Genomic DNA, 15,096 nt, shown 5'->3' on the forward strand with positions numbered 1-15,096 from the left:
AAGTATTCTGCAAAATTGTTATTTAATATGAATTTCCTTTTCAGTATGAACATTTACGTATTTTGTTGTAACTCGTATTTTATGTTCATGTAAGTAAGGGTTTGAATACCAGTAAAACAAATTTCTGTCTGCACACACTCAGCAATGTAAAAGCTATTAGATTCTTCTACTGTAGTAGCAGGCTCAAATTTGCATCAGTTTTCTGATTTATCACCCATTTTAAAAGGAGACTTGGAAAGGTGACGATGCCCAATGCATTTCACAGAGAGATTATGCGACTGCCTGATACCATCCATTTTAGGGTGCATGCTCTCTCTCCCCCTGCTCTTAAGATTATTTCATGATTGTCATACTTTGTATGCATGAATGTTTAGGAAATCTTGAATCTAAGAGTTAATACTTTCTTCTCCCCTTGGTTTGCTTCTGTAGTGTCTTGCCAAAACTACCATTACATCAAAGGCCTTCTGGTCCTCCCAGAACACTGCCATTCTTTGATCTTATAAAAACGACCGGGAGAGGAGCAACAGTCTGAGATCCTCTGTCCTGCTTGCCTCGCCCTTTCCTTTCCTTTCATCATTGAGCCAGTGTGTCACTTCCCTTCACTGGCGGTGGAGAACTTTCCCAAGGTTCCCTGAGTCCTTCGTCTGCTCATTCCCACCAAGTAACTTCTGCTGCCTGACGGTGCTTGCAGCCAGCTGTTTCTTTTCTCCTGATGCTCACCTTCCTCTTCCGTTCTTCCCTGATGTTGTCTTGTCCCCCTACATATCTACTGCTCTTGTTGAATACCCTGCTACTTATCTATCCTCTGCCCCCTACCATTTGGTGCTTTACTTGTTCTTTTAGTTTTTTGCTAATACAGCCACCTCTAGTTTTCTTCCACCAACATTTTAATATTTTTTTAATGTAAAAGAATTTATTTTGCTCTTAAGAGTATGATTTTTTTTAACAATTGCCTTTCTCTCCCATTCACACTTATTTCTCACCTTCTGGCTAATTCTGGGATTTAGAGTAGGAACCAAAAATGCTGAAATAAATATAAGATTCTGCACAACTTTTCTAATTTATGGATTACATTTAAGGTTGTGTACTTGCACAAAGTCCACAAACTAAACATATATATGTATATTTATAATGTCACCTCTCTAATCCCCCTTCCCTCAAAAATTGATAAATAGCATTATTTTTAAGTTACTCTCTATGAAAAATGTTCTTCACTATTTTGTAAAAAATGAATTACTAAATTAATGTAAGCAATAACATATTGTTACAAAAATATATATTGAGACTTTGAATACTAAATTTGCAGATAAGCAAAGTGAAGAATATCTTATTGTGTATTTGTTAAAGAATATTTAAAATATTGGCCTAAGAATTTATTGCTAAATTGCCTGTAAGAGGCAGCTTACAAAATGTAGGTAACTCTAAACTTTATTAAACTGCTCTTTGTTTGGCAGTCAGGATGACAGTTTTATATTTATGTATTGACAAATAATCATGGTGCATGTCTAACAACTTGGTCTAATAAATTCATAGTTTCTCCAGTGTAATATAATGTAATATAATACATTACAGAATCACAAAATGGTTGAGGTTGGAAGGGACCTCTACAGGTCATCTGGTCCAACCTCCCTCCTCAAGCAGGGTTGCCCAGAGCCAGTTGCCCAGGACTGGGTCCAGATGGCTTTTGAATATTTCCAAGGATGGAGATTCCACAACCTCCCTGGGCAACCTGCGCTAGTGCTCAGTCACCCTCACAGTGAAAAAGTGTTTCCTGATGTTCAGATGGAACCTCCTGTGTTTCTGTTTGTTCATTGCCTCTTGTCCTGGCACTGGGCACCACTGAAAAGAGCCTGGCTCCCTCTTCTTTACACGCTCCCTTCAGATATCTGTACACAGTGATGAGATCTCCCTTAGCCTTCTTTTCTTCAGGCTAAACAGTCCCAGCTCTCTCAGCCTTTCCTTGTGGGACAGGTGCTCCAGTCCCTTAAAGAATGTTAGTTGCCCTTCGCTGGACTATCTCCGGTATATCTCTCTTGTGCTGCGGAGTCCAGAACTGGAACCAGCACTCCAGATGTGTCTCACCAGGGCTGACTAGAGGAGAAGCATCCCCTCCCTTGACCTGCTGGCAGCACTCCTCCGAATGCAACCCTTATGTTCTCTAAGTAGAAAGCTCCTTTCAATACTGTGAAGATGTGTTCCACATGTTGCAAATATTGAATGTTTTTGCCAGATTTTAATAAAGCAAAATCCTCTCAGTTTTCCATTAGAGAAAGTAAAAATCTCAGGATAAATATTTATTACAAAAGACTGTAATTCTTTAGATAGCTTAGGTTATTTCTCTTAGTTTAACTAGGAGTAGTAATATACAGTGGTCTTCACTTTCATTTTTTTGAACATAGTATGTATATGTATGTAAATATAATTTTAAAGGAGGTTCCATGTGTCCCATTCACAGGATTCTCCTTAAAAATGTTGGTCTTTCATCTGTGGAATGTGTATGTGAGTTCTTCCACAGAACATAGGATGCTTATACAGATATCAGTTACACTTATTGATGCTACCATAGATTTTTTTTTTCTCTCATTGTTGTGCATCTTTTGATTAAAATAGGGACATCTATAAGCCAAATTCCTATTTTTTTTTCCTACTCTGCCACTGATTTCCTGTGAATCCTTGGTTAAGTCACTTCTCTTTATTTCAATTTTTCTGAGCTATAAAACTGAACAATAGTTCTTCTTTCCCATGAAGGCTGTGTTAATTGAATTTTTGTAATGCTTTCTGGAAACATTAACGTAATGTTAATAACGTACGTTAATAACATACAAAACATTAACGTAAATTACATGTGAAGATTTTTAGCCTGCAAAGCTCCGCGAAGGTGAAGATAGCATTCATGAATGAATGACTCGGAAGACTTTATACCTTTTAAGAATATGTGCCTGCTAATGTTGCTTTACTTAACACATTCTGCCTCTTGTGTTATATTTCTTTTAATTTCCAGTAATTATGTCTGGATGTCTTTGATCAAAATCTTAGTAAATGGTGAAGAATAGATTCTCAAAAATTAGTCCTGTGGACCCTCAGTAGTACTCGGAGCACTAGCTGATGATTCACAGAGAACTGTCTTGCCAAAAGAATGCACTGTCTCCTCCACATTTCCAGCTGCTAGTATGCATCAAACAAGTAAAAATTCATTAAATACTTTCCTAATATTTTTCCATGTAAACAATTCCCGTAGTTACCACAGGGTTGTTATGTGCTCATGAATGAGAGAAGAGATGATCCATGTCATTGCAAACAGAAAAGGAAGCATCCATGAAGCTCTCTTAATTAAAGTGCGGGCCATCCTATGCAAAAACATCTGGAGTCTAAATTTAAAGTTCAGTTAGTTTGACATTTGCAATGCTTTGTTAACAAAGGTCTTTTGTTTTTCATTAGTATAAGTGTAGTTTTTGCTTAAAAAAAAATCGTACTGGTTAAAACTTTGATGAAACAATGTAGTATAGAAAAAAAAAGTCAATTGAACTTGAATGTTGTATAACTTACTAAATTTATGTGTTGCTTATCTTTGTAAAGGTAAACTGATTTCTTGATGTGCTGAAATCATCAAAACAATGGTATAATTGGAGTAATGGTATATGTGGAATATAAAGACACAAAATACATTTTTTTCCTTTCTCTTGAAGTTCCCTCTATACATATGATGTACTACGTCACAGAATGTCCCAGCTATCATGGAATTTGTCTGGCATATGAAGGTCAACAGAGAACCTCAGGCCTTTTAAGTGGAACCACACCTTGTATAAAAGAGGAGTGTGATGTATCAGTCACAGTGCTGGAGTTAGAAGCTGACAATGCATAGTTTTACAGGTGTTAACAGGGAAAGCAAAGGATACCTTTATACATGCTGGGTGCATCCTATGCTTGCTATTTTTAAGTATTCAACACGCTAAGGCCATTTAAAAATAAGTCATCGTAGGTCACCTTTAACGTTACATCTTTCATCTGAATCGTGAGTAACTGCCTGCTGACATGCGTTGCAGTCAGTTAAAATTACAGTTGCATTTAATCTTTTTATGGGTATTCTTTGGGGTTAGCTAACTGGTACTTAAGTCAGCTCTAATTTTCAAAAATATCTGTGCAATATAGATAGCCATTTGTTTTTACCTACCTCAGTAAAGAAAGGAGCACTATACTTGAAAGTCAGTGAAGTTTGGTTTCTAGTTTATGTTTATGTGTTTTCAATATATCGACTATAAAGGCAAACTTTAGGAGGACTATATACAAACCTGCTTTGATTTATTTGCATTTAGCATTGCAGCTTTGAGACTAAAAATAAAAATGTGTATCTGATTTTGATTTAGATCTGTCCCTTGTGACAGCGTGAAACAGTCTATCACCAAGAATACATCAATATAGAAGGATTAACTGTTCACATGCAGTTTAAACATCAAAGTGTTTGTATGAAGTCATGGAAAATAAGTAATTTGTTTTATCATTCTCTGTGAAAACACAGAACGCCCCTTTTCAAAGTAAATAATCTTTATTTTAAAAACAGAAAGGTTAATAGCACTCACTCTATGGAAGAGACTGCTGTTAAGTAAAATACCATTAATAGTACTTCAGTCAGTACAGTTGGAGTTTCTTCCTCTTATCGGTACCATCAATGCACTGTGGCAGTACCTTCTGTTCCCTGTTAAACAATGAGCAGACAGATGTGATTGCTCTCTGTAGGATTATTTGTATGCATTATGGCATACAGCTTTCTGATTTCTGGGAAAAAAAGTTAACAGTACTTAATTGCCCTCTATGTCAGGTGCTTCTGACATCCTTTTTCGCATTTTATCTGTGCAGCTAAATCCATCTCTTTTAATAGAATAGAGTGCAGTCATTAATGATACAAGTATGGCATTTGATCCATGTTGAGGAGGTTGCTGTGTGTTTCATTAAATTACCAGACCAATTCTGTGGGCCAGCTAAAAGCTCTTTCATCACCTTTCCCTCCCATTCTTCAGTGTATTCTTTTGTTGCAGCCTCCTTTATTGAATTTCCCCTAATAAACTTGGCTTTTTTCTTTTTCTGTTTTTATTTGCACTTCACTACCATTCTTTTCATTGGTTTTGTGAAAAAGGCACACATTTCTGTCCCTGAAAATGTTAGTCTGTGAGTTATCCTATTCAAATAACTTCACAAACTGCTCAGAAGACTGTGAGAATTTTAGAATATAAAAGGAACTGTTCTGATTAAGACCAAAGGTCAATCTAGCCCAGCTATAGACGTTGCAACAAAGGCCAAAATAAAATGCTTAAAGTGTATGAACGGGACTGACGTATATTTTGTTTCCCACTCATTCATTCTGATTCCAGCCATTCAAAGCTCAGAGACTTCCAGACTTAGATGTAGTTTCTACCAATTTGGAACCCTTCCATGGTCTTTCTCATTCATGAACTTGCCCAGTTTTCTGCTTAAACCCATATAAAATTTTTTATCTTTATGTGACTTCTGATTTTATGCAAATTCTTCCTGGCTGAAGAATCCTGTTTTTTCAAGTCATTGTATTTAATCATTTCCCACACGGAAACAGTGCTCCATGACTTTGATCATTCTTGTTGCTCTTCTCTGACCTTTCTCTGTTTCTGTTCTGAAACAGAGGTCCACAGCTGCAGTCAGTAGTCAAGATGCAAGCACACTGTGGATTCATGCTCAGGAATAATTATGTTCTCTGGCTTTTTTTTTCCTTTCCTGATTATATCCAGTGTTGATTTTGCTTTTCTGATTGATGTTGAGCACTGAGTTATCAAGTTCTTGGAAATATGTATCATTACCCCATGGTCTACTTCCTGAGAAGTAACGGTTAGCTTGGAGCCTATCATTTTGTGTGTCAAGTTAGGTTTAAATTTTGGGAATCTAAAAAACCTTTCAGAAATCCAAGTAGCCTATATCATCCTTTATCCACATGATTCTCGATAAAACCAAAAAACTAAGGACCAAGTATGCATATAACCCGAACGCTGGTCTTCTGCTTTCAAGATTACATTTAATAATGCAAATAATGAGGACTAGCTGAAGCACAGCTAATTTTATTCTTTTTTTTTTCATAAAAAGTATGTGAAATAGCAGGGATATATTTAGGAGACACTCGGGGAGAACAGATGATGAGCATCTTCCTTAATTCCATTTACAGACAGTGTTGACATGAGGTCTTGGCATTAAAATTTAGAGAAAGAATTGAAAAATGGGATTGCTTAAGGCATGGGCTTACACTTAGGGCCTGAGTTCCTTTTATGCTGAGAACAGATCACAGGTCGTCTTTATTGAAACAGGGGGGGGAAAAGCAAAAATCTTTGTAGTTGTAAAAAAAATTGCTGTAAATTGAATATGTTTTATAGCATGCTGAGGAGCCACTACATTAAATGTGTCCTGTGTCCCAGGCAACTTTGTCAACTCTGTGTGACATCTCAAATATGTATTTTTCTGCAGTTCATAAGTACAATACTTCAGCAAAATGTGTTAGGAAATATAAACCATAAGCTTAAAATATTTATGGTTTAATTTGGTGCTGGACCAAGAAGAGAGATTGAGGGTTGTTACAATTTTGGGGTTAGTTACTGTGAGGAAGGATTTTATTTCTGAAAGGGTAGGGGAGTTGTTGGTGTTCAAAGTAAAAAACTTTGTGAGCATGTGTTCATCAGATCTGTGTGATACTAGGATGACGTCTGAACATCAGGATTCAGTATTTTGTTTCACGTATAGTTAAGTTTGGATTGCTTAGGGTCTGTTGTCTCTCATATTTCCCAGCCTTAGAAACACACATGCAGACCAGTACCAGGGGCTACTTCGGGAAGAAGCAGCAAACATTGCCTCTCATCATAAGTTAATGGAGTGGAAAATCAGTGCTTTGATGAACATAAGGCCATTGCAAATGAAGTGTGAAATATGAATGAATACTGCTTTACTGTGGTAAAAGTGAAATGGTTGATTCTTGTAAGAGGGAAACATTAGAGATTGATAGATACCTCTAGGCAATTTTACTTTCAAGTGGAGATGTGTAGTAGCATTTGGGGACAAAAAAAAAGTATTATAACTATAAAAACATTTCTATACTATAATCTGTGATAAACAGTTTAAATACAATATGTAGGCCTCCAGCCTGATTGCATCCTGAAAATATGAAGAATCCATTTTACAAATTCATTATTAATATGTAACTGCAGGTTCTGTATTTCTTTTCTGGTAAAGAGAAGAACACAGCTAGCTAAGTGTGAAATGTACTTAACCTCCTTTCTCATGCAGCAGGTGAGAAAGAATAAAGTACTGTTTTCTTGTTAGAAGAAATAACTTTTATTAATTCTGACTTCAAGTTTTGTAAAACTGATTTGCCCTACTTTATTCACTGGAATTCAGCACAAGTATGCACCTTTTTGTCCTTCCAGGCTTTTTCCAGTACTTGCCATGGTCAGTTGTCAACATGCCCATTAAGGACTTTTTCATACTGGGTGTCCTCAGTGCTGCTCATTTCAGGAAGTGATTCACCTATCTTTCAGGCATAACTTGATATATTTGGTCTTGTATAATTGCTGCACATTTTTAAAATCTAACAAAATATGTTAGTATAAAAGAAAAGCAAAAATACTCATTTGGGGTTCATACCTAAATTAACTCCACTTTATTTTCCCTGTCTCGTTTCTATTTTCTTGTTCTTGCTGAATGACTAAGGAATCTTTCTTTCACTCTGTTTCACTTTTGACAGTTCTTCCTGTACTTCTTGAAATCTAAAATATTATTCCTTGCTGGTGAATCCTTTTACCCCATTTTGTATGCTTCATACTCTTCCTGTTGTTCTTGTAGCAACAATTCATCCAACCCTCTCATAAAATTCTTTCCCCTTACCTGTGATAATGGAGTTGTTATTGTTCTAGAACCTTTGACTGCAGTGTATTCTTGTTATCTTCTGTGCTGTGTGAAGAGTAGAAATTATCCTGGAAAAAAGGGCCAGATCTGGGAATTCCTGAATATTTTTCTCCTATTGCATCTTGCATTCGTACTGCAGAATGTATCAGTGGGTCAGAGAACCCTTTTTTAGCTAAGCATACAATCTCAAGAGTAAAAGTTTATTCCTAGAAGGTGGGAGATGTTGTCTGAACCTCATTAGTCACAGAAGGAAAAAGAATGCAAATATCTGGAAAACTGATTTAACCCAGTAGTTGTTTTATAGAAATAGGTCCTAATATCGTCAACATATTAACTGCCAATACACATTTTTCCTGATTACAGAAAGTTAGATAATTGCTTTTACATAAATAATATTTTTTGCATACATATAGTTACAGAAGCAGAAAACCCAGTCTCACGTCCACTACCTAATTTAGTTTATTGGGACTTAATATTGGTTACAATTCAGTCCTGTGAGATGCAAATGAATCCCATTGTTTATGGAACTTGACCTTCATTTGTTATGGAAAGCATATTTCTTACAATCTTAAAAAATGAATGTTTGGAACTGTTAAGAAAGAAGCAGATAACAAGACAGACATCGTTGCTTCTAAATTTATGGTGTGTCTGCACTTAGGTTGCTCTGTTCAGTTCTGGTTTCCCACTCCTCTCTCCCCCTCTCCATCTTAAAAACCACAGAACTAGAGAGGCTACACAAGACATAAGAATGATCAAAGGCATGAAACTTCTTCCATGTGAGGAACAACGAAGTACACTAGGACTCTCCAGCCTGAAAAAGTTATGAATGGGAAAGATCGCAAGAGGTCTGTAAAATGAGAAGTTGCAGAGAGAAGATGAATAGAGATTGGTTGTACACTCTCTCTTATAGGAATGAGAAAGCATATAATTAAGCTAGCAAGTGGTTGGTTCAAACCAAAACGTGATGGCTTTTCATATATTGCATTATTGTAATTTGCAATATTGCTTATAAGTTATAGGAGCAATGGCTTGATTAGTTCATTATGCAGGTAACTACTTGTCTATAGAATTAATAGCAGCATGTAGGAAAAAAGATCTGTGGTCACTAGACAGTCATGGTAGCAGTATAAATAGTAATTTTAATAATACTGCTATTTATGATAATATATAAATATATAATATTTGTATGTTGCTTTATGTACAATATATATTGCATATAATGCTATTTAATATCTTACTAAATTATTAATGTACCTGTTACATTGATACACAATATATAATGTCCATTTTATTTGTAATGTGTTTAATATTATTAACAAATTATTAATATAATAATATTGATATTGTTATCTCAGCTGCCTGCTCACATGAGTGTTCATTTCGTTGCTGTTTCTCCCATTTTGTTTTTTTAATAAATTTTTATGTGATTGATTTTTAACTAAAGAAACATCAGCTATGCTTTTAAAGAATCACATTCTTCTCTAAAGAATTAGCTTACATGGATATACACTTTTTTTTGTAACATTGAAGCCTGTGGACAGTTCCTTCAGTATTAATCATTGGTGAAGTATTTTTGTTGTTTGCTAATACTACTGATGTTTCATGGCTTGTTATACCCAGCATAGTACACTATTACAGTCTTGACTCATTGGGTTGCTTTTGAAGATTGTCAGGGAGCTTTAGGTGGTACAAACCAGCTTTTTGGAGTAGACTGCACTTGTGCTGAGAGGTTCCCACTGATTTTTCTTATCCTGGTGTGATTGAAAGTTTTAGTCTCTTCAGGTCTTAAGTCTGGGATCTAAATGGGATGTTTTTCATTAGATTGAGACTTTCCAACTAGCAGCAGAGCTTTTGTAGTTAAGGGCAAGTTTGTACAGACTTTACAGCATAACGATATTTGACTTCAGGATTGATGAAATTTATTTGTTGTATAGATTTTTGCTTTAAAGTGCCAGGGCAGTAATGTGGTTAATGAAGCTCCTTATTGGTAGATTACATATCAGGTTAAGAGAACCTTATCCAAAGAAGTGTGATTTATAGAATCGTAGAGGAAATACCAACTGTTGTTCAGAAAGGATAAACAGTATTGTTTCTACTTGCTCTTCAGCAAATAATAGAAGGGCAGCCTTTGAGAAGTTCCAGAGGCATCTGGCTTATGGGGCATGACTATTCTTTATGCATGACTAACCAACCTCACCTGTGCACAAAACCCCAAACATGATACTCATTTTCTTCAGTTGTTTGCATCTTGCTGTAGACTAGATTTTTTGTGTCACGGGTGTGGATGTGAAATCTTGTTGTTGAGTCAAACCCTAACTCTGCCTAGAGGGGTAATTCCTCTTTCAGCAGTACACACCGTATGTCTAAACCAAAAATACAAAATTTGATTGTTCTATATTTAGCTAAGTGCTAATTGCATATATTTGTATTTGAAAAAAGAACGTTTCTACTATGTGTTTAACTACAAAGATATAAACATTGTAAGTATACATTTATATTTTTGTTAAATGTACTTTACTCCCTGAAGTGCAATAAAAGAAAATTTCATTCTGAAGGCTACATAAACTCCAAAATTGTAAATAAGTATTGTTCTGCTTAGTAAACTGGCAACTATTAATGAAGATTCAAATTAAGGAAACTGTGCTGTGTGCTTTTGTCCTTCTTTTTCCTTAACAGCCTGTTTACTGTTGACCTGTTTAATTTACAGACAGATACATACCTATAAACCTGTTGCCATAGATGTAATAGGTTTTTAATGTTTGAGATGGCTGAAAGAGTAATTTTTTATGTTTATCTTGTGTTCTGTTCTTTAGAGTACTCAAGTAGCTTTAGACCATCTGGAGTCAGTTCCTGAAAAACTGAGCCTGTTAGAAGATTTCAAAGATACTGGCGTGAGAAAGACTTCATTTGACTCGTCCAGCAGTTCTAAAATATTTTGGTTAATTAATGTGCTCTCTATATGTATAAATTGGTTAATAAGATATTTAAAATTACATATGTACGTATTATATAGACAAAACCATATAGAAATGTATTTTCATGTTTATACAGATTTTTTTGAGGTTATAAATTTAGTCCTAATTAGTAACACTGCTGAGGTGCACCATAACATTAGCAAACACTGATAACTGGGCATAATAGGTCAAGTCCCAATTACTGGTTCAGAATATTTGTATTTAGTGGTGAACTCTGATATTACTTGTTAAGAAATTAAAATTTTGTAATGAAATAAATTATGCCAGTCATTTCAATGTTTAAAGTATAAATGAAAATAAGTGAGCTTTATAGCTTTTTTGTTTTCTTTTGACATAATGCCAATAATTGCCACTTATTTTCCCAGTACCACTATCAAACCAAGGTGTGTTTGGTTAGACACAGTGGGACATATTGACAGTAGTGGTGGAGTACTGTCAAGAGTGATAAGCCTCACATTAGGTCTTCAGTGGCTAAGTGGCTAAACCACTGTATTATTACTTTCCATACATGAAGTTGGTGGTTTACTAAAAAATAATTTGGAACCTCATTGCACACTATAAATTTTAAATCAGTATTAAATCACAGATCGACAAATGCATAATGATTTGCATTTTATTTGCTATATAGAATTTCTGATCCTGAGGTAGTCATAAACATTTCAAAACATACTTGTTTGAAACATTGTTTATTCTCAGTGTTCTTGCACGAGGTCATGTGTTAATACATGTACGCTATTTTATTGCTGTCATCATCGACAGAGGAACACAAATGCTGATTGAAATGTTTGGGTTTTTAAAGAAAAATATTGTTGGGATGTATAGTTTTAATTTCACATTCCAGGTATCCCCAGAAGAGCTTTTTTCTCTGATGGAGGTTGACATTTGCCTTCTGTTTCCAATGGTTCCACACTGCCAAAGGAAAAATTCTGCTCTCAGCTAGGGAAAGCAGAAGCTTGAATGTGGGGTTTCTACAATCTCCTTCACACTTGCACTCTCTTGCTTAACATTACTATGAAATGACATTGTCATTTTCTGGTTTGCTGTAGTTATCACTTAGCCAGCATTTTTGAGATTGGAACCCAAATTCTTCGCTTTAATTTGAGCTTTGTCCTTCTCCCTGATGCTTAGTTTTTAAAGGCTGTTTTCTTAAGATGAGCCCCTACCAACAACTGTGTATTGTTTAATAAATAATATATTATTCAAGAGAGCTAAGCTTTATACCTTAGCTGTGAGAATGATGTCAGTTTGGAGTTTCATTAATTCTTCTATTTGAAAATAATACATTGGATTTTTTTGTACAACAGCATATTTTACTCTCAAGTGGTACGCATGAATGAAGTATTTCAAAGCCATTCATTGCTTTCCACTGTTAGCAAGTTCTTCCCTCAATGTTTTCATAGGAAGGGAGAAGGAAAGAGAAAGTAAATCTTTGATAATGCCTCACAAGATGTCTGGTAGTTGTATTCATTCAAGTGAATCGTTAGCTAGTTCAGTGAGAAGCGTTATGTTTTCTTATTTGAAAATATTGTTTAGTCCATATCCTTAGAACACTTTTTTTCTTCAAGTGCTTGTTTCTACAGTATTGTAATTAATTTTTCACCATTACAGAATTTCTTTGTTAGAAGGTATGATATTACTGAATTTTGGAAGGAGTTACAAGAAATCATTTGCCAGTTAAGGATGAGGCTGTTTGCATTTTAACCTGTTTTCATTTTAACATTAGTTTTCTGTATAGAACATTATGCTTTCATATGGCCCCTGAAAATTAGTAATTAATTCATTCTTCCTATATTGAAAATCCTTGGTGATACCTGTGTTTACAATAGCCAGCCAACATTTATTAACTGCTTTTCACATTACAAAATCATTAGATCTTTCAATGCATTTCTAGGAGTCCCATTGCCGAAGGGAGATGATTGAGGAAAGGTATACGAAGTATAAAGAAATAGTGAGTTCTCTACACCAACAGCTGGAAGATTCAAAACAAAGAGTCCAACAATTCAAGGTATGTATGTGTACTCCACTTTCGTTTACTGATTACTTTCAAACAGCAACCTAAGCTTATTTTATGTATATTAACTCCTAGTACAAACACAGATTAAAATCATTCATGAATGTTTCTGTTTTATGTAGCTGCCATGGCTGATGTAAAATTTGATGACAGAAGTGTTGTCTTCATTGTAAAGTGCCACGGATACTTTCAAAAAATCTTTAAAATTTCACAGAAAAGTGTCGTACTGTGTCTTACTACTCTGAAGTGTTTACCTGCTTTGTCAAATTGCTGTCTACAGCAATTTTTTGATTGGTTTGTTCAATTTTCCCTTGTCCTTTCATGTATAAGATAAATATAGAAACCTGTTTCCTCCATTAAAAGGGTGATTAATTTGTAGATTGTGTATAGTGATTTTTCAGTAGTTGATCTTTGCATTCTTTACAAAAGATACTGTATGATGTCTATTTCATACATAAATGAAATCCAGGCAAACAGAGGGGAAGTGATTTGCTAAAGGTCACCAGCTGACTGATAGCAGGGCTGAGCATAATTTCCTAACTCAACTTCCTGCAATACTGTCGTGGTTTAACCCCAGCCAGCAACTAAGCACCACGCAGCTGCTCACTCACTCCCCCCGCTCCCAGTGGAATGGGGGAGAAAATCAGGAAAAAGAAGCAAAACCCACGGGTTGAGATAAGAACAGTTTAATAGAACAGAAAAGAAGAAACGAATAATGATAATGATAACACTAATAAAATGACAACAGCAATAATGAAAGGATTGGAATGTACAAATGATGTGCAGTGCGATTGCTCACCACCCGCCGACCGGCACCCGGCTAGTCCCCGAGCGGCGATTCCCCGCCCCCACTTCCCAGTTCCTATACTAGGTGTGACGTCCCATGGTATGGAATACCCCTTTGGCCAGTTTGGGTCAGGTGCCCTGGCTGTGTCCTGTGCCAACTTCTTGTGCCCCTCCAGCTTTCTCGCTGGCTGGGCATGAGAAGCTGAAAAATCCTTGACATTAGTCTAAACACTACTAGCAACAACTGAAAACATCAGTGTTATCAACATTCTTCTCATACTGAACTCAAAACATAGCACCGTACCAGCTACTAGGAAGACAGTTAACTCTATCCCAGCTGAAACTAGGACAAATACAAATACAGTGCTCTTGTTTAGAAACATTGCCTGTAATGAGTTCATCTTTCCAATCATTAACGTGCTTTCTTTCTCTTCATGTTAGCTTGTTCATTGTTATATCACTTCTAACTGCATGTCATTGTGATATCAGCTTACTTCAGCAGAACTACATTTTTTTGTGGACATGGTTGAAATAAATGATCAGAACTGAAGAATCATGCTAGTATTTCTATTGCTTATCACAAACAACTCAAGATTCTTTGACAATGAATCTTACCAGTGTCTCTGAGAAGTTGAGCTCAAAATCTAGGATCACACCATGTATCAAAAAACTTTAAGCTGTTTGTGTTCCCCACCTCCCCCATAGCAGTCTTCCTTCTGTAAAATGAGGACATACTTACCAGTAGGTCTTTTAAAAAGTGGAAAAGGTAAAATAAATAGTGTTTTAGCTTAGTAAGTTGCTGTTGTAAGAAGAAGGTATTAAGCTACTTGAAAAAGCCACCTTGCTCTTCTGAAAGAAAGAATTGAAAGGAAGAAACAGGACAGATATTCAGTATGTTGCTAATGATAATCTTCAGTTTCTTGAATTTCTCTTGCCTTCACATAAGAGTTACTAATTCAGTAGCTGTTGAAATTTGGAAAACATCGAAAAGCTAAGTGGAATGCAAGCAGCTGACAGTAGAATATAATATTGCACTAAACTGACTGAATGTACTGAGCTTGCATAATTTGAACTCTATATTCAGAATCCAGTATAAAGCTGATTCTAAAACAATATTTCCTCTTTCTTTAGACAACAGAGACCATTTAATGGCTTCCATTTAGTCAGGCCTAATTGCGTTTTTGCATGACATACAGTACTCTCTGCTGTCACGGCTGTTACAAATAGAACAGAATGTTCAAAAACAAGTAACAGACGGGTGCTAATCTGATTTCAGTGATCAGGCTAGCTTAGTCTAAAAAAACCCTTTTTAATGCTTGCCTTTCTTACCCTCTCTTGGAACTAACTCAAATGCATTGTTGTTTAATTTTTTTTTATTTTACTATTTGTCAGTTGGGAGCCTCTGAAATTGAT

At 35.6% G+C, this 15,096-nt stretch overlaps 1 protein-coding gene across 2 annotated transcripts in view; it reads left to right on the forward strand.

The window, feature by feature from the left end:
* CEP128 (centrosomal protein 128) overlaps positions 1–15,096 on the forward strand; it is a 150,570-nt gene that overhangs the window by 118,417 nt on the left and 17,057 nt on the right. For both annotated transcript variants that reach the window (XM_029996103.2, XM_041129510.1), the window contains 2 exons: positions 10,725–10,802; positions 12,778–12,891. In XM_029996103.2, coding sequence (XP_029851963.1) covers positions 10,725–10,802; positions 12,778–12,891 — 192 coding nt within the window. The remainder of the gene's footprint in view (positions 1–10,724; positions 10,803–12,777; positions 12,892–15,096) is intronic.

The sequence above is a fragment of the Aquila chrysaetos genome, chromosome 2 (genome assembly GCF_900496995.4).
Source record: "Aquila chrysaetos chrysaetos chromosome 2, bAquChr1.4, whole genome shotgun sequence".
NCBI lineage: Eukaryota > Metazoa > Chordata > Aves > Accipitriformes > Accipitridae > Aquila > Aquila chrysaetos.